The 20,353-nt window shown below is 36.8% G+C and overlaps 1 protein-coding gene across 5 annotated transcripts in view; it reads left to right on the top strand.

Annotated features, from left to right (window-relative positions):
• GPD2 (glycerol-3-phosphate dehydrogenase 2) overlaps nucleotides 1–20,353 on the top strand; it is a 149,998-nt gene that overhangs the window by 121,595 nt on the left and 8,050 nt on the right. For 4 of the 5 annotated variants that reach the window (XM_036420733.2, XM_045575638.1, XM_036420734.2 and 1 more), the window contains exons 9-13: nucleotides 171–364; nucleotides 11,080–11,214; nucleotides 11,481–11,656; nucleotides 12,257–12,388; nucleotides 13,504–13,662. In XM_036420733.2, coding sequence (XP_036276626.1) covers nucleotides 171–364; nucleotides 11,080–11,214; nucleotides 11,481–11,656; nucleotides 12,257–12,388; nucleotides 13,504–13,662 — 796 coding nt within the window. Of the gene's footprint in view, nucleotides 1–170; nucleotides 365–11,079; nucleotides 11,215–11,480; nucleotides 11,657–12,256; nucleotides 12,389–13,503; nucleotides 13,663–15,660; nucleotides 16,052–20,353 lie in introns of those variants that run through there. The other variant, XM_045575639.1, reaches the window with a different exon arrangement.

Raw genomic sequence — 20,353 nt, 5'->3', positions numbered from 1 at the left:
TAAGCCAATTTTGTTTTTAAAGGAATTTTTAGGTTAGTTTAATGGCCATAAAAATAACAGCTCATGTTATTCTTGTTGGTTTATATGAGATGTGATGAATGAAACAGGTTATAGATTAAGATTAAATTTTTACTAATTTCAAAAATAAAAACATATTCCTTTTATCTCAGCCCAGAGAGCATGGGACTTCTTGACCCAGCGACCAGTGATGGGCGAGTTATTTTCTTCTTGCCGTGGCAAAAGATGACTATAGCTGGCACTACCGACACTCCAACTGATATTACTCACCATCCTATTCCTTCGGAAGAAGACATCAACTTCATTCTGAATGAAGTGCGTAACTACCTGAGTCATGATGTTGAAGGTAATCTATCCATTCCCTTCAGCTTGCCTTCTCTCTTTTATAAATGTCTCTCAAACCATTCCAGCTCTCCAGGTAACTGCCATGTCTGCAGTCTGACTCATCTTCACACCTGCCTGCTCCACTTCTTTCTTCTTCCAGAAAATTTATGAGAACCAAATTATAGCACTGTGGGAAGAGGTTGCCTTTCTTCTCCTTCTGTTTTCTGCATCCACATGGATTCACACAGTCCTTTTCTGGTAATTTTTAGTGGCGCAATAGGAGTGCTGCACATGAGTTCTAAACATACATGTTCTTTGAGAACAGTATGAAATATTTGTACTGCTATTTAAATTCCAGAGCTTGGGAAGGTCTGATGTACAAATACAGGGTATTCATAGGAAATAATTAGAAAAATAATTAGAGCATAATGGTATATTTTAAGAAGCTTCATGAGCTGTTACCATGTGGAAAGTAGAGTTTTGACTGTGAATTTAGCTAAAAGAAGTGTCTGTTTGCTTGTATTGAAAATGTCCAAGTTTACTTAATTCCAATGCTAACCTGGGCATACTTTTATTTAACTTGGATGTCATAGCATTTTCTCCAATGAACATATATAATGATTTTTTTTTAAAATCCAGGCTAATTTTATAAGTTTCAAAATATTATCCTTCTATATTTCCTCTGTCAGTTAACAACCTCACCATCCATCTAGTCACTCAAGCTAGACATGGCATGTTTGTCTTTGGTGATCCTTTGCTTTCCATATCCATTCTGGTTTCTATCAGTGCTCACTCCTTACATCCCTTTCCCCTGGCTCACCTCCGTCATTTCTCACTTGAACAGTTACATTGGCCCCCTAGCTGGCTTCTATTTGTAGATCTCTGTCCCCACCCAGTCCGATCTTTTCACCAGAACTGTCTTTCCAAAACACAATTCTGATCATCTCTTACCTGCACTAAAATATCCCTTGACTGTCTCCCCATTGGAAAAGTTCTAAACCATCTCCTATGGAATTCAAGGCTTTTCACAATTAGTCTTTGCAGGTTTATATTCAACTGTACTACCTCTGTGCATTCTGTGGTCTAAGTGTTGTGTTACCATATCATCAGGTCATGCACGTTTAGACTGAAGGCTCGCTCTGGGATACCTTCCCCGCCAACTTTTCATCTTGTCTTTTTACCTAGACTCCCATAAAATGCTGGCCTAGTGTATCACATTATATTATAGGTAGCACTCTGAGATGTATTTTCACTTGGAGCTCCTTGAGGGTAAGGGTTTTTTACTCAGGTACAAAGCTTACTGTCTATCTGTTATGGCACTCATGATGGTTTTGAATTAAAATTACTAATTAATTAGTAATTAGCATTAGCAGCTTGGAAATCTTTCTGTAGGAAGGTAGGAGGTTTAAGATTTAGTCTCCATTTACAATATATCAGAAATCTTATAATGCTGGCTTCAGTGGGAGACATGCAAAGACGATTTCTGTCATGATGCGACTCATTGGCATCTATGGATCCTTTTTTCCTAGAGAATTTTGTTCACTGTGTGATCACATATTTATAAACAAACTGCTTTGAAAATGGTTCAGGTCAGTCTCCTAGTTTAATTGATTCACATTTTGCAATTTTAGTTTCTTCTAATTTTAAGCAATGGGTTTTATTTGAATAGTGTCTCCTTGGATATCTATAATAATAGTATAAATATATTGAGTACCTGTAATCGAAATCTATCTTGCTAGTACTTAGGTTCACACACAGTTATTAGGGAAATAATCATGATTAGTTTAATATCTGTATTTAAATAATCAAAGTGCTTTGCAATTTTACCTTAATCCCTTTTGCAAGGGAGGAGCTTCTTCTGGGTATGATTATATTTTAATACATTGCTTATTATTAATGAACTATGTTTCATTTCAAATTTACATTAAAAGTAGGTTTATATCTTGGCCTTACAAACAGGAAGTTTGATTGTTGGAGCAAGAAATAAAATTAATTCAGGAGCAGAGAGCTCTATGTTGACAGTTTCCAAATTCTTAAAGTTCAAATGCAGTAACAACGAGAAAGCTAAATGCTTACGTGTGCTGGGAGGCTGGATGTGCGGGAAACAGATCTGGTTCCAAGAGTCTGTCCTGCATATCCCCGTAGGTGGGGATTTCCACCAGCGACATAGCTCCGGGCTGTAACAGAGACTGGACCCTGCACCCTGCTCTTTCATTCTGCCTATCAGTAAAGGGAAGACTTTTGCCATACCCAGTGGGAGCTGGGTGATCTGTAAAGCTTGTTTCAGTTCATATACCTTTGGTAATCAGGGAATTGATGAAACTAATGAATAGTTTTTGTCAATTCTGATTTCTGATCAAAGTGGTTGATTGAAATGAACAAACATCTAAACACTAAATCCAGCCTTTCTCTGGTGGTCTGGGGACTTAGTTCTCCAGATAGCAAATACCTGGGGTAAAAATGAAGTGTGTGAAAGATCCCAGCTCTTTCACACACTTCATTCATTTTCCTATGCACCCCATCTGTCACAGCTTCCTACTTATAAACTTACCCTTTGTTACAACGAACAATGAATGATTCTTTATAGTTGCTTTTCGTTTTTATTTCTAAGTTATCGAGAGCCTCATACTTGAGGAATTACCATCAGTCTTGGGAGAGTGTTAGCTGAAGGATATCTATATCTTAAAGTGAGACATTCAAATTTGTATTTTTTCCAAGGAATTTCTCTTCTCTCCTGAGGAAATGTGGGAGAAAACTCACCGTCAAGAACCATTGAGTTATTTGATGACATGCTGTTGCTACACATACTTTAATCTTTCCATTTGTGTATAATATTAACACATGCTTTATTTTTTGTAAAGTCTACCATTATTGAGCACTTTTTATCCTAAACACTCTGCTAGCCATATTGCCTATATTATTTCTTTGATTCCTCAGAGCAACCCTATGAGGTATATTTTAATTCCCACTTCATAGATGAAGAAACTGAGTCCCAGCAGTCTGAAGTTTCTTGCCAATAAATCTTTTGTGTGTGGGAGACATGGTGTGAGTTGAGTACAAGTCAGTCTGGCCTCAATACTTATGCTTCTGAAAACAGCACAATTCTCTGATTGGTAGTTTCAGGTTTCATGATGTGATATTATATTTAGGACTACGGAGTGGATTAAGTCTCAATTCATTTTATGGGAGTTTTTCGACACTCTCAGAATGATAACAACCTTTCCTCTTATCTGGCCTTATTTGAGTTTGTATATTAAACTAGAGGAGATCCCATGGTTCCTCACTAAAACCTTGGGCTAAGCCATCTTCTTTACAGATTCAAAAAATTTAAAAAGTTTGATATAGATCCTAGAGCAGTAATCATTTTTAAAGGATTTATTAAATGGATGAATAGTAAAATCCTGACAACAGTTTCTGAGCCTCCCCAAATGGCTACATCCTTAAGGAAAAAAAAAAAAGTGTCAAATCTTAACACTCTATGCTGTTCACAGCAGCTGCCACACTTCTGCAAAATGCGTCGGAACAGATTCGCAAAGCATTTTGCCTGTTGGGAATAAGACCATGTCTTCTTTTACGACGTAGAAAGCTTTCCATTCACAAGCTGAATTTTCTAGATTGCTTGTTTGTTCTTTTCTGAAGCGAGTGGGTAATTGATAGTTGTGTGGTACCTATCTGGTTAGGAAGAAAAACGATCCTTTGAAAAATGTATCATTAAGTCTGCTGTGTGCAGGTTAATCAGAAGGATGCAGTGGTGAAACTAAGCTACGACTTACAGGGATTGAGAGAGACAGAAGATTTGCCAAGTGCTTTATCCATGTAGTTTTTCTGGAGTGCTTCTCCAGGCAGCATTTCTAGTTGTGCACAGGTTTTCACATATGCAATTAGGAGTGTTTATAGATTGCCTGCTTTTCAATTAACAACTGCACCGGCCATATCAACTCACTGCAGACCTGCCTTTTCACTGCCAGAGATTGTACCAAGGTTATCAACTTACACAGGCTTGGATGTCTTCCAGCTGTTTAATTATAGTGTCACATGTTTTGCTTTTTCTAGTTTCATTAGTTTATAAATGTAATATGGTATCTTATTTCTGTGATTAACACTTCATTTCAGCAGGTTAAACATGCTGGTAGAGAAGTATTGATTTCTGACACTATTTCCCCTGTGTTCACTTAGATATTTCACATGCTTTTTATTGATTTTTCGAAAGTGGCACACATGAGAAAGAACACCCCCAAACGTATGGCTAAATTACTGATGTGAAACAAAAACACACATTTAGCTCTTAATTGTCACTTCCCTGGGGCTTCATTTTCTATTAATGTTAAAACAAACAGTTGTCTTGCCAAGTTTTTAAGAGTAAAAATATTAATTATAATTTGAAAAATCACATAGTATTTAGTCTTTTCGGCCAGCTGTGAACAATGTCTATGCAAACTTTACTATTTCTATGGTATTCCGTATATGTTATATATAATAAAACCTGAATTAGTTGTTTATCAGCATTGTAATAATACTTCTTAGACATGATGGTAGGACAATTTTATTTTCTAACTGCCCTTTGGAAAATATTGCCAAGGACTTATATACACTCTGGAGGTACTTGTGTTTTTTGTTGTTGTTGTTGTTTTGTTTTTATATCTGGGCAGTTGACACTTAAAAATCAACTAGGTGCCATCAGGGTAAACCACTCTAAAAAGTGCTGTTTAATGAGGCTTTTTCTCAATGTTAATAGTAGTGTTATTTTCTGTCATCTTGTTTAAAGTGCTCATTTATTTTGAAAGGGAATATACAATTATTTAAATATAACCCGACCGGCTTGGTTCAGTGGTCAAGCATCGACCTATGAACTGCAAGGTCACAGTTCAATTCCCAGGCAGGGCACATGCCTGGGTTGTGGGCTCAGTCCTCAGTGTGACATGCAGAAGGCAGCTGATTAATGATTCTCTCTTATCATTGATGTTTCTATTCTCTTCATCTCTGAAATTAATAAAAATATGTAAATATATAAATAGTCATTTGAGATTTCATATAAAACCTAGCCTATTGGCTCAGAGGCCCAAATATCTTGTTTTTTGATTTGGTAATGTCAGCACTTCTTGTTTGAGATAGAAAGTTCAGAGAATGCTTTAATATGTCACTTATTGATCACCATACTTGACTCCCCACTTAATGTTTATTGATCTATACATATTATACATTGAGAACTATACATATTATACATTGATACAGTATATAAAGTCTTAAGAAATAGTAGAATTGACATCGCTGAAGACTCAACATGGTGAGGGATAGGAGGCAGTAATGAACTCTTTGGGAGGGAGGGGGGCAAAAAAATAATAAAATAAAATACGTCTTCCTTAAAAAAAAAAAAAAAATCTTGTTTAGCTATCCTGACAGTATGAGAACCAGAAAAATCAAGATGTATTTTTGAACTCTGAAGCATTACCACCTTGAACTGAGTTATTTGCCTCACACATTGTACCACTGAGAGTAAGAGTAAGTGATATTTACTACCTACTCTTGGCTATAACCTGAGTGATAGAATTGATATCCAGGTAAGAACTTGAGGGTAGGAATACTAAACTGAGTAAAATTACTTTGTGTGTGTGTGTGTGTGTGTGTAAGATTAGAAAGAGGAGGATAGTCTGAAATGGTAAGTATGAAACATGTTATGGCAGTAAAATTATTTGGGTGAAAGGAGAGCAATTACAGCAAATTGTATTCTCCTGAGCAAAGGAAGCACAGTCACATTTCACAGAAAAGTAGCTCCATTGGAGATGTGGGTGAGGGGGCCCTGGTGGCAGTCACCAGCTTGATGATCTAAGGACAAATCTAGATCTACCACTTGGCAGCTTTTACTCTAGAGCTGTGCAATATCATAGCCACATGTGGCTAGGTAAGTTAAAGTTAGTTAAGATTAAATACAATTTGAAATTCAGTTCACATGAGCCACATTTGAAGTGAGTTGGACAGCATAGGTGTGGACACTCATCACTGCAGAAAGGTCTGTGGGGCAGTGTGCCTGCACAGTCCGAAAGGATGTATGTCTACCTTTAGAGAAGGCAATAGTCTGTTTATTAGAGTCAATGAATTTGTATTTTTTTGTTCCATAAAATAATGTGTAATCTTGTAAAAAGAAGAACTCTGGATATAAGAATGCTCAAGAGGTAGTTAATTTAGTGACTTCGTAGTATCTAAAGTGCATGTCTCTTATTTCTCTTCACTCTGCCATTTTCCAAGTTGGGTTCATCCTGGGGCTGTTTCCCTCATGGTTCAACATGGCTGCAGCAGTTCCAGGCAATAGTAAAAGATTCTCTCTCTCTCTCTTTTTTAAAAATATATTTTATTGATTTTTTTACAGAGAGGAAGAGAGAGGGATAGAGAGTTAGAAACATCAATGAGAGAGAATCATCGATTAGCTGCCTCTTGCACACCCCCTACTGGGGATGTGCCCGCAACCAAGGTACATGCCCTTGACCAGGAATCTAACCTGGGACCTTTCAGTCGGCAGGCCGACGCTGTATCCACTGAGCCAAACTGGATTTGGCAGTAAAAGGTTCTCTACGCTGTGGGTCTACTGCATAGAAATTTCTTTTTTTCAGAGAACTTTAGTTAGTGATTGTTTAACAGTGTACAATGTTTCCACCATGGGCGAATACTGTGGGAAAATATTACTGTGGGTGATAACGAGAGAAAGCTGATAGTTCAGTTAGTTGCTGTCTTTTATACAAGTGGTTACAATTTATGTGTCAGGTGTTTAGCAATGCTCTGTCCCATGGACTTAGTCTATCACTCAAGGGCTGACTTGTCATTACTTAAATTTGAGTGACAAGCACTTTATTCTTCAGCAGTAAATAGCTGAAAAGTAATCCATAAAAATCATTAAATCTCAAGGTCGAAAGAAAACTGGTAGAGAGAGAGCCTGATCCAACCACCCTCTGGTTGAATAATATAAAAATTCTACAGGCTATGAAGACTGATTCATATTTTAAATGTGGTTTAAAATTTGATTATCCCTTTAAAATAAATTTAATGGCAAAATTTATCTGATATAATTCTTAGGCTAAGAAAGGAATGTTAAGATATCAGCAAAAAAGAAAAAAAAAACACAACAAGTTCCTAATATATTATGAATTCTTCCTGGTAGTGTTGAGTGTCAGTTTCAAGAGGAGGATTAAAAATGGTATCAGTATGCCTAATGCTTTACTTAATGTTCCTCTATGAATGAAAAACAAGTGTTTTAGTTCTTACTTTTTCTTTCAGATTACACAATTTCATAGAAGTATTTTTCTTCCTGTTATACCAGAAAAGGGAAAGCATTTGCTACCAAGATTATTTGCATATGCTTCAGATTTACTCTAAAAAGCCCAATTTTCCATGAAATAATTTTAGAGTCAGTCAGAGGGCTTTAAGAGTTGAAACCAAATTCCTGGTCAGCGTGGCTACCTAAGGAATGTCACAGACACACTCTGCAGACTCTGTGGTGACCACAGTGACGTTCTAGTGGTTGGCTAAGTTTTATTTTTAACGCAGGGTGATTTGAACTCTAATGGAAAATAGTGGTAATTTCCTAGTTGGGCTTTTTGTAAAGATGAAAACATTACATACTTTATGTGATCTTTTGAAAGACTTTTGTGGAACCCTGTGAAGCAAGAATTATAACCCTATTCCATGTGAGCCATTAGGCTTAAACCTATGAAAGAGAACGCGCAAACCGAAGGGCAGGTCGAGGACTGAAACCCCAGTATCCAGACTCCCTTGCGGGCTCGTGTTGAGAAGCCTGGACGCCTGAGGCTTTCCTCACCGTATTGTTTCTTCTTCCTTTGTTTCAGATACAGTGTTTGGATATGGTTTGATTAGCCACCCCTGTAGAGGCATATGGGCACCTCTTCTTTCAATCATGTTAAGAGTGTGGCCCTTAAGGAGCCGTATTAAAATATACTACATTTAACTTAGTCCTAATATAATTTTTTAAAATATTTTTTTAAATTGATTTTTAGAGATAAAATACTTAACTCCCCATTCTGCCCTACCCCTCCCTCTGGTGACCACTATTTTAGTTTCTGTTTCTATGAATTTGACTACTCTAGGCACATTATATAAATGGAATCGTAATAATTATCCTTTTGTGTCTGGTTTACTTTAGCATTATATTCATCCATGCTGTAGCGTGTTTCGGAATTTCTCTTTCAATGCTGAATAATAATCCATTGCATATACTAGCATATAATATATTTTATTTATCCATTGATCTGTTTGTGGACACTTGGTTTGTTTCCACATTTTGGCCATTACGAATGTTGTTTTTATGAATTGCATTTTCTCTGCTTTCTATTATTTTTTATATGAACCTAGAAGTATAATTACTAGGTCATCTGGTAATTCTAATTTTTTTGAGGAACTGCCATGCTTTTACCCATAGTAGCTGCATTTTACCTTTCAATCTAAAATATACAAAACATTTCATTTTCTCCACATCCATCCCAACATGTGTCATTTTCTGTGTTTGTTTGTTTGTTTGTTTGTTTTTTAATAAATTTTTTTTTATAATAGCTATCCTAATGGGTAGGAAGTTGTGTATCATTCTGGTTTTTATTTATCCTTTCCTAATGATTAGTGATATCAAGCATCTTTTTATATGCTTATTGGCCATTTTTACACCTTCTTTGGTATAATTATTATTTAAATATTTATTCAAATCTTTTGTCCACCATTCAACTAAGTTGTTTGTTTTTTAGTTATTGAGTTTTAGGAGTTCTTATATAATATATCCTAGATATTAACCCTTTTTCAGATACATGATTTGAAAAAAAATTTCTCCCATTATATGGCTTGCTTTTTCATTCTGTTGATAATGTCTTTTTTAATGTATTATTTTAATTTTTAAAATAATTCTTTATTGTTGAAAGTATTACATAGGCCCCATTTCTCCCCCATTCACCCCCACCAGATAATTTCTTTTGATGTACAAAAATTTTTAATTTTGATGAAGCCCATTTTATCTATTTTTTCTTGTGCAGCAAGTGCCTTTGGTGTCATATGCAAAAAATCATTTCCAAATTTAATGTCATGAATCTTTCCTCATGTATTTTCTTCAAAGTGTTTTATAGTTTTAGCTCTTGTGTATAGGTCTTTGATCCATTTTGAGTTAATTTTTGTATATAGTGGAAAGTAAGGGCACACTATTTTTTTTCATGTAGATATCCAGTTTTTCCATTTTCTTGATGTTTTTAAGACTATATACAGTCAGTTTTTATCACTATAGGTAATGACTGGGAATAAGATGAAGAATGACCCAAGTCATGGTTGAAGCAAAATTGTATTTCTTTATTATCCAGGAATGGATTAACTAGTTTAACCAAAGTAAGAGCAACAGAACCAGGTATAAGCAATCACATCCTCACCTCCCCAGGGTCTGCATCGTTAGGCAGCTGTTGAATTTGTGTGCATGGTTAGTTCCTTGATGTGGAGAATGGAGAGGAAAGGAACTAAGCCAACCCTGAAGCCGATCTGGATAAAGAAGAGTAGATTCTGAAAGCTCTGCCTTTAGGTTTTGCCCTTCCTCCGATGATGTTCCAGAAGCACAACTAGGCTACTCTTTTTAGCATTTTTATGTCAGTAATGAGTGCTATGCAAATGCTGTCTAATTTTGTTTTTATGTCATCAATTTTTGGTATTGAGGGGTAATCTGTTTTGGCAGAGATAGTAAGAAAAGTTTCATAGTATCTTGACTTTTCAAAGAGTTTCCAAACACTATAACACAAGTATTGTATACCTATATTGGGAAGAGAAATATCTATTTTTGTGGCAGTTATAAAGATAATGGAATGAAAAAAGAAAAAAAAAGTAGAGTATGGAAATTGTCAGCAGTTGAGAGACTGTGATTCAATGGGTAAGAATGTGCTGCTCTATCATTTATAAGATGTTTGCTTTGGGCAAGTTGGTTTAACTTTTCCAATCTTCTTCTTTTTTTTTTTTTTCATCTGTACAGTGAGAATAATAATAACCAATGCTATGGGGCTTTGTGAGGTTAAGTGAGATGAAATGTGTATGCCAAGTGCTTTGACAAGGCTTAGCCGGCTGGAAGTGCTCAGTTAAGGATCTGTGTCTTCCCTGAGAAGAGATAGCAAGACATATTCTAGGAAAATTACAAGTCATAAGTCTATTAGTTTGTTTTTATTTTGTTTCTGCCTTTTTTCCCCCCTGTTCTTTTTAACTTCTTCTCGTTATCCGAGCTGAAGCTTGCTAGCATTTGTGTGTTTTTTTTTTGTTTGTTTCCTCTTTTCAAATTTTTTCCATGAAGATTATCTTTGTAATAAAATAAATTGATTTTTTTCTTGTACTTATCTACTCAGTTCTTATATTTAAGGACTTTTTCTCGCCCACTTCCCCATTTTTAATTGATTTCAAAGAGGGAGGGAGAGATAGAAACATCCATAATGAGAGAGAATTATTGATTGGCTGCCTCCTACATGCCCCCTACTGAGGATGGAGCCCACAACCAGGACATGTGCCCCTGATCGGAATCAAACCCCAGACCCTCCAGTCTGGACTCTTCAGTCCGCAGACCAATGCTCTATGCACTGAGTCAACCAGTTAGGGCTTTCTCTCCCTTTTGAAGTGCATATTCATGTGTTCCTTTTGTTGTACTCTTTTCTGCTGATTAACTATTTCATAGTTTTGTTGAGATGTCTCTGAGTCATCCTCTTACCCTCTGTCATTGATCCTTCCCAGTGAGGAGAGGGGATGTCCTGGCAGCGTGGAGCGGTATTCGTCCCCTTGTGACAGATCCCAAGTCTGCAAACACTCAGTCCATCTCCCGGAATCATGTTGTGGATATCAGCGAGAGCGGCCTCATCACAATAGCAGGTATGGGCATCACCTTGTTACTTGGGAAAGCTTTAGAGAGGACCTTGTGTTCAGTGGTCACACTGGTACCTCTTTGAACTATAATCAACAGGCTTTTTATTTATTTATTTATTTTTTAATTTTTTATGATTCTGAGTAAAGTATAACATCACTTTGCCATATTTTTACCAAACAACAGGTGGATTTGTTATTAATATGTTGATAACTGATTTAATATAAAAAATAAGGGTAGTAACCTAATGAATTATTTATTAACTTGTTTGTAGGGGGAAAGTGGACAACCTATCGCTCTATGGCAGAAGATACCATAAATGCTGCTGTCAAGGCTCATAATTTGAAAGCAGGTCCAAGTAGAACAGTTGGGCTTTTTCTTCAAGGGGGCAGGGACTGGAGCCCCACACTCTACATCAGGCTTGTCCAGGATTATGGACTTGAAAGTGAGGTGGGTGTATATTGCTAGATCTTTACCTGCCTACTATTGTAGTAATCTCACTACTACCAGCAGCAGAATCAGCAACCGTGTCACCTCCCTTAATTAGAATTTCCTCTTGTGGGGTTCATTTCTGTCTGTGCACTCTAGATGTGAATTAATAGAGAAAAGAGAAAAAAAAGAGGGGTTTATTTGCTTTAGTGGCCTAAAAACACACACACACAAAACAAAACAAAATGAACATTTTAGATTCTCTTTTAAAATCTAGGATTTGTTTGCTTTGTTCCTAGCAGACAGGACATCCTAAATGCTTTCTGTCGTGAGCATCAGGGGAGCTGTTCTTAGAAGTGATATTGGGAGCAGAACGAAGCTGAAGCTCCATCAGTCACTGATACAAGTGATGCATGTGCAGTAGAGTTCATGCTGGCCTAAGCATTTGGGGCCCAAGTGGTTTCCTCCCACAAAATCAAAATCTAATACTTTCCTAGAACTATTAGTTACAGGCTGTATAAAGCTGACAAGATAAGCTTGTAGTTGTTTTTTTGTGTTTTTTTTTGCTTTGTACCTACAGGTATTGATATTCAAAGTCTTAATGCAGTTTTGCTTCCCTAGGTGGCACAGCATCTTGCCTCCACCTATGGGGACAAGGCTTTTGAGGTGGCCAAAATGGCAAGTGTGACTGGAAAGAGGTGGCCCATTGTTGGAGTGCGGCTGGTGTCAGAATTTCCATACATTGAAGCAGAGGTACGTGAATGGCCATTTGGGAATCGGCATGGGTTGCCATTCATCTGTTTGTTTTTCATCTTTAAAAAAAAATTTAAGTTTGGCTAAGTTTTAATGCACATATGTGAGCTAAAACCTGGAGTAAAGTGTCTGCTAAACCTAGATATTTTTCATTTATATATTTTTATTTTAACTCTAAATTGGTATTGATAATGGTAACCATGATAATCGAAAATAGAGGATTTCTTTCTCCTCCAAGAGTTATCCTGTCTTGTTAATTCATAGTTGTTTGCCTTTTTGTGAATTTGCAACTTTGTACCAATCATGTGCTACCTGATGACATATTTTGATTTGACATTTAACTTCTCAAAGATTTATGCTTTGTTTCTCATCAAGGTTTCACATTTTATGAAAAAGAGACCATGCTTTATATTTACTTATAATTCACTTCACATTAAAACCTGGGTATCCAGTAAGCATTTGGATACTCGGAGACTGAAATCTTGTGACAGCTTCAAGAGATGAGACCATATCTTTTTTTTTTTTTTTTTTTTTTTTTTTTTTTATTTATTTTTTTACATATAGGAAGAGAGAGGGATAGAGAGTTAGAAACATCGATGAGAGAGAAACATTCCCCAGCTGCCTCTTGCACATCCCCTACTGGGATGTGCCTGCAACCAAGGTACATGCTCTTGACCGGAATGGAACCTGGGACCTTTCAGTCCGCAGGCTGACGCTCTATCCACTGAGCCAAACTGGTTTTGGCGAGACCATATCTTTTTGATACTTGTTCTTTGCCTATTCAGCTATGTAAATTAGCATCCATACTATGTATAAGCAAAGAGGTACTCCATTCCTGTGAGCAGTAAATGAGAGTGAGGCAGTTTGCATGTTTGTGGCAGGTTCTATTCAGAAACAAGGCATTAACTCTTGACCAATTTGTTCCAGTTTCCAAAACTTCTTTGGCAGGCTGATGGGCAACTTGTATGATGTCACAATTTGTCCCATGCCTGCCATAGAACCAGAGTTTGTAAAGAAAAATGTCACATTTCCTAAGCATGATTGTTTCCAGTAAAGTTTTATTTCCTCTTTGAAAAAACAAACCTAAACTACTAATTACTTTAATTCAAAACCAGGTGAAGTACGGGATTAAGGAGTATGCCTGCACCGCAGTGGATATGATTTCACGACGCACTCGCCTGGCTTTCCTAAATGTTCAGGCAGCAGAGGAAGCACTACCCAGGATTGTTGAGCTGATGGGCAGAGAACTGAATTGGAATGAGTCTAAAAAACAGGTATTCATAGAAGTCTTAAAAATTATAGTAACCGTTATAAACATGTAATGTGATCTGTTAGTAGAGGCTAGCATAGTTTTTGTGGTGACTTTAGATTTCTTGCCAGTTCCTATGAGTGTGAGAGTGTGTGTGTGTGTGTGTGTGTGTGTGTGTGTGTGTGAGAGAGAGAGAGAGAGAGAGAGAGAGAGAGAGAGAGAGAGAGAGTGTGTGTGTGTGTGTGTGTGTTTTATATTGCCAAATCTTAGGAAACTGGAAAGATGTTCTTGTACCAAAATGTGTTGGTTGTTTCTGGAAAAACCCTTGTAGAAAAATGCTATCAAATCCATGGTCATAATTCCTGAAAAAAAAAATAACATAATGATTGTGGGTAGACCTTTTTCTGGTTTTCACTGAAAACACTCTTAGAATGTAATCTACAGTGAAATTTATAATCCTACGAATTTGCCTTTGGTAGGAAACCATTGCCAGCAGTTTTACTGCTTGACCATTAAGTGCATATTGATTTGTATCATTTGAAATTTTGTATTTACACCCAAATTAGAAAAAGAAAGCCAATGATACTCAGATGCCTACAGATACAGCCCTGGGCTTATTATAATAAGGAGAAGATCTTAATTTTTTTTTTTAACCAAATTATTATGATATGCAAAGTCACTTTCATGTACTCATTCAAAAAGTACTTTGTATCCTCACTAGTTTACTTCTTTCTCTCCTAGCCTTTCTTGAACCCATTTCATTTAGACAGTTTTGTTGCCACTTTGTTGTTGTAACTCTAGTCATACTCACCAGTAACCTCTAGCTTGCTCAAAATACTTGTCAAGGTTCCATCTTCCTTTTACTCAACTAAATAGTGACATTTACACACTTGATTCCCCCTTGAGCTACTATTTGGAACACTACCTATCTTAGTCTACTCGGGCTGAGATAATAGAATGCTGGTACTACAGACGGGGTGGCTTCAACAACAGGCATTTATTTCTCTCAAGTCTGGAGGCTAGAACTCTGAGATCAGGGTACTAGCATGTTTGCATTCTGGTGTGAACCCTCTTCCTGGCTTTCAAACAGATGCCTTCTTGATGTGTCCTCACATGGAGGAGAGAGAGAGGGAGAGGGGGAGCCTACTCTCCAGATGCATACAAACCTAATTATCTCACAAAAAGCTCCATCAGCGAATACCATCACATTGAGCGTTAGGGCTTCAGCGTACGGATTTGGTTGATTAAGCCTAAAGCATGATATCATAACCTGATCTAAATCCATCAGCAAATCTCATCATATTTATCTTCAAATCATGGCTTGAACTAAACCATTCATTCATTCATTCATTTTGATCTTTATTGTTGACAGTATTACGTTATGCCCCCCACCCCCTTTTTCCCCTCTGTTGACCACAACTAGCTTATTCCTGTAGACCCTTTCTTAAACATATGTAACTGCTCACCCTGATTCAGCATCTTTTACATGGATTGTTGTAATTGTTTCCCTCCCCTAAACCAAGGTCCCTGCTTTAACAACTTCAGTGATTCTATTAAAACATAAGCCAGATCATTGGATATGTCAGTCTGAAGTTCAGAGGGAACAGTTGAGTTGGTATGTTAGCCATCAGACTGAATGAGCTCCAGGGAGTTCATGTAGTCCAAAGACTGAGCCCAAGGCACTCCATAATTTAGAAGCTGGAGAGAAAAGGAAGAATCTGGGAGAGAAAAAGGAAGTTATAGCTAGTGAGTTTGGAGAAAGTGTGAGAAGCCTCAGGAGAGAGCTGTGATCAGAAGGGAAGGAAGTATTTTAAGAAGAGGGAAGGCATCTGCTATTTCAAATGCCGCTGATGAGTTTAGTAAAATGAGGACTGACAATTAGCAATTTATTTGCTAAAACTTCTTTCTTTTTACTCACAGTAAAGCCAAAGTCCTGACAGTGGTTTACAAGACCTTTGTGATCTGGCCTCCACCTTTCTGATCCCTGCCTTCCTTTCCATTATTCACCCCCTTCAACCCACAGGTCAGGTTGCTTTTCTTCATTCATATTCTGCTGATGCCGCTGCTTGGAATGCTCTTCCCTGGATATCCTCCCGGCCTCCTCCCTCACTTCCTACTGGTCTCTACTCCAGAGACCTTCCTCAACTGGGCAAAATAAAAGAGCTCCTTCTCCCGTTTGAATGATGTTTTCTACTCCATTTCCTACTTTATTTTTCTCTTTAGCATCTGTTCCCATTTGACACAGGATGTATTTAGTTGTTTATTTGTTGTCTACCTTTCTTCTAGGAAATAAGCTCCCAAAGGAGAAGACATAATCTGTTTTGTTTCTGTACACTCACGGTCCAGCATATACAGGGGGCCCTAAATAAATATGTATTGAATCAGTGAGTGAACATTATTGAGCATCTGTGTAAGGAAGGATTGGGCATAGATTCTGTCCTTGCGTTTTTCTCGTTCTGGCATAGATTCCCAAAGATGGTTACATATCAGTCACCTGGGAATGTAGGGCAAAGGGCAGAGTTCGAGGGTTCTCTTAGACCATCAGAGTCAGAGTCTTCAGGGGTGAAACTATGGCCCTCCGTTTAAAACTTCTCTTGTAATTTGAATGCATTGTATGTAGTATGCTTCTGGTGGAATTCACCAGTTGAAGGAGCTCTTAAATCTGACCACAACTTTATCAGGCATAAATAAACCTTTACCCCCATTTTATAGTTGAGGAAATAGGCTTAGGGAGTAAGTCCTGGTCAGAGTTCATACAACAGTAGTATGTTGTGCAACTAGGATTGAAAGCAGTATTCTGATCCCAGAACATAAGCTTTTCCCACCTGCCCTATTGCCTCTGCTTTGGTGGGACTGGTTTATAGCTCTTCCTGCTTTGAGTTTTGATTTGATCAATTAAAGCTATATATGGAGGCAACACAGAATGAAACTCACTCCTGTGCTACTGCCAATCATTTTTAGCATATAGAAGGACTGAGGATAATGTGTTCCTATAAAAGTTATGGTTGGAATGATTTGAATATGCAGGAAGATATTTTGTGCCAGGAATTCAGGCTGTAGGAGGTAGGAAGGAGGAAGAAATTTCTGTAAACTGGTGTGCTCAGTCCTCCCAAGGAAACTAGATTTAACTTCAGTTCAAATTTTATGAGCAGATTTATGTACTCAGGAATATTCTCCCATCCCCCCCTCAACAAAGAAACAGAAATAAAAGATCTAAAGTTATTACTCAGTATCCAAGACATTGGAGTGTTAATGAGGTCTGTGGATAGTCTGGAGAGAACAAAGGAGAAGGGGGAAAAAAGAATTAAAGGTTAGAAAGCTGGACTTCTGAGAAAAGGTTAAAAGCATTGGGATTATTTAACCTGCAAAAGTGAAAGAGGAACAAGGTGATAAATAACCCTCTGTAGATGAATTGTGCTTGTTTTTACCAGTCAATACTTAATGAGTGACTTGTATGCTGAGCATTACACCAACTATTTTAGGGGAATAATAAGTAGCTCATAGTTTCAAGGACGTTGAAATCCAATTGAGTAGTTATAACACGTGTGTATCTCAGAAATGTGTGTATGTTTTCCAAAATGTAGGGAAATATTTAGAGAACTGTCATTCAAGACTTAATTCAACCAACTTAGAAGAACCAGTTAGGGAGGAAAGCATTATCTAAGGGCAGTGGGAATCGAGGGATGAGTTACTGGGCATATTTAAAAAATAGAACACTGCCAAATTGTGTCCCACAGGGTATAAATAATATAAGTCAAAAGATGATTACATGGTCAAAGGAGTGGAAAATTATGAGTTAAACAAGTGAAATCATTTTCTTCAACGTAGATGATTTGGTGCCTTTAAAAATGCTTATGTGCACTGCCAGTCTTTAAAAAGGAACTTGCTCGGAGACAGACTCAACTCTCACGTTTTGGAAGGGCTGGAGAAAAGGAGCCTAGGAAGTATTTTAGGAAATGCCCCCATAGGATTTGGTAAGAAGGTTTTATAACTTTCAGACAAAGCATGCCTTTTCTTGAGAGACTTTAAAGAGAAGACCACTTAAATAGGTTGAGGAGTCTCAAAAAAAAAAAATTCTTTCAAAATTGATTTCAATGGGGAAGAAGCTGGTGAAGAAATGAAGTGACGAAAAAAGCAAGATGAGAAGCAGCAAATTTAAAACATGGAAGATAAGTGCTCAGGAATGAAAGGGTATTTAGGAATGATATGGATGCATATAAATAGTGTCAGGGATTGGCTGTTGGGGAAAAAAAATGCTAAGAACAAAAAAATACACAAAAAACTCCCACAAGAAACAACTTTTATAAATGGAAAAGAATGTTTGATGAGACTGGCACCATATTCTTCAATGCTGGAGAAAAGGGAGAACTTTTCAACTTACAGATTGTTTTTCTTTTTTTCTTTTTGGTCAAGGAGAATGATTTTCAGTGTGAAAAGAGAAAAATAAATATTGGTAAGAGGAAATAGATATTTAAATAGAAGGTTGCTCTAAATGAGTTTGTATGCCAACCCAGAAAGATTATACTTCAGGCCACTCACAGAATTTGCAGATGGAATTTATTTAACCACTGTTGAGATTTCAAATATTGTGGCAAATAGAAACAGAACCAGAAGACAAAAGATGGGCAAATGTAGCACCAAATTCCAAAAAAGAAGAAGAGAGAAAAATATAGTTTGTAGCTTATAAACTGGTGATCTTAGCATTACTCTTGGAAAGTTTTCTAGATTATGGCATTTTAAAGTTTATTTTATTGATTTAACAAGAAGTGTAGTGATCATTGGAAGCTAGTAAGGAATTATTTAGGAAAAAATAATTTCAGATATCTCATTTTCTTTTCATAAAGATTAGCAAGATTGTTAGATGAAGGAAATGATGTATTTGAATTCCTTAAAGCATTCTGCAAAGTCCCATGTAATATCTTTGTAATCAAATGATCACTGTTTGTCTCAAGAGGTCTTTGAGGATTCCGTCCTTGGTTTGACTTAGTCTATTTTGCTTCAAGTGCTGAGATTACAATGTTGATGGCATGCTTCTTTGGCACATCAATAGTAACTGGAGGGAGAGTGAATGTTTAATGACAAATGGAAGCAATGGGTGAAATTTCTTTAAGTATAATTAGAGATAAATGGCAAACCTTGCAATACGTAGAAACATGACTCCATTTGTTCATGATAGATTTGACAAGGCTTACCAGTAACACATGCAAAAATGAAATGTGGTTTCTGTTGTCTGTGAATGCATAGCGGTTAACAGTAAATCATGGCTGCCCCCAAATGCAATTCTAATCCTAAACTACATTAATAGGAATCTTTTCTCTGAATTGATGAAGCTAGTATTTACTCCTTCCTAGATGCTTGCTAATCCCAAGCAAATTGGAGCAATTACAAAGAGATGGGTTTAATCTCAACATAAAACTTTTCAGCAGTTGGAGCCGTCCATTGCTTCCATTTGTCATTAAACATTCACTCTCCCTCCAGTTACTATTATATGGGCTACTTTCAGTGGCATTGAGTTATCACCGTATTGTGAGAATTTTTTAGATGGAGATCTCCTGCTTCCTTTTTTGGGATGTTGTAAAGGAAATGTGAAGCTAGGGAGATGCATTGGGTGGATTCTAGGGGAAAATCACTTCCAACTTTGAAATTCCATGATTCCTTGCTTGATTGTGTATGAATAAGTCACATAGGCAATGAAGGGAAATGAATTAAAGAGCTTGTTCTTGGAGGAAAGCATCAGAGAAACAAACTATTTCCAGGGAAATGATTCTTGAATGAGTTTTATAGAATGTGACCTGGTAAAATCGGTGCAATGGAGATATGTTGTTTTTATTATATTATAACTGGTGGATTTTCTTGTCTGAAGAGAGTAATCTGTCAGTGAAGAATGCCTTTTGTAACTTCACAGACAAGTCCTATATATATCTTATATGTCATGTGTGTGTGTGATATCAGATAGATCATATATGGTATATTTTGAAAATACATAGTATATATTAGCTGAGAATATTTTAGCATTTCTAATTTTATATATACTATATTTTGCCTTTTCTATAATATATATGTATTTATTTTATTTATATGTTTATATTAAATATGTGTTTATATTATGTAATATTTCTCCTGAGAGAAAATAAAGTAGGAAGGGAATAATCTCAGAAAAATAAGTTTGTCTTCGCCTCTCCAAGAAAAGGCATTGTCATCTGCATAAGATCCTTTGATGGGAAGTCTGGTGGAATTTAAGACTTGCATTAGTGAGCTTTCTCTAGATTGTGCTCTATAACAAACAACTGCAAAATCTTATTAGCTGTCAATGACAAGCATTTACTTTTCACTCGTATTACATGAAGCCTGCATGTTAGCTGCTCTCGCTCTTTTCTATATGCCAGATTATCTTCAGGTGTCTCTGATTTGTTCCCTTGACATGGCAGAGAAACCAGAGAGGCAAAGTTGTGCAGATGCTTTTAAGTTTTTACTCAAAATAGCCTAAGTCATACCTATTCATGTTCTGTTGGCCAAAGTTAATCATCCAAACTCACATCAATAGGCTGAAAAGTACACGTATGGAAAGGGGAGGGAGTTTGGTGTGTATATATAATGTAAAATGGAGGAAAGAAGATATTTGTGAACAATATACAGTACAATAGAGTCATTTTGAAAGTTCCTTGATGAGAGACAGACATGATGAAAACTAATAATGGCTGCCTGGCCAGTATGGC

This window comes from Pipistrellus kuhlii, unplaced genomic scaffold (assembly GCF_014108245.1).
Source record: "Pipistrellus kuhlii isolate mPipKuh1 unplaced genomic scaffold, mPipKuh1.p scaffold_m20_p_7, whole genome shotgun sequence".
Lineage (NCBI taxonomy): Eukaryota > Metazoa > Chordata > Mammalia > Chiroptera > Vespertilionidae > Pipistrellus > Pipistrellus kuhlii.
The sequence above is the reverse complement of the archived record's forward strand: the minus strand, read 5'-3'. Positions and strand labels throughout refer to the sequence as shown.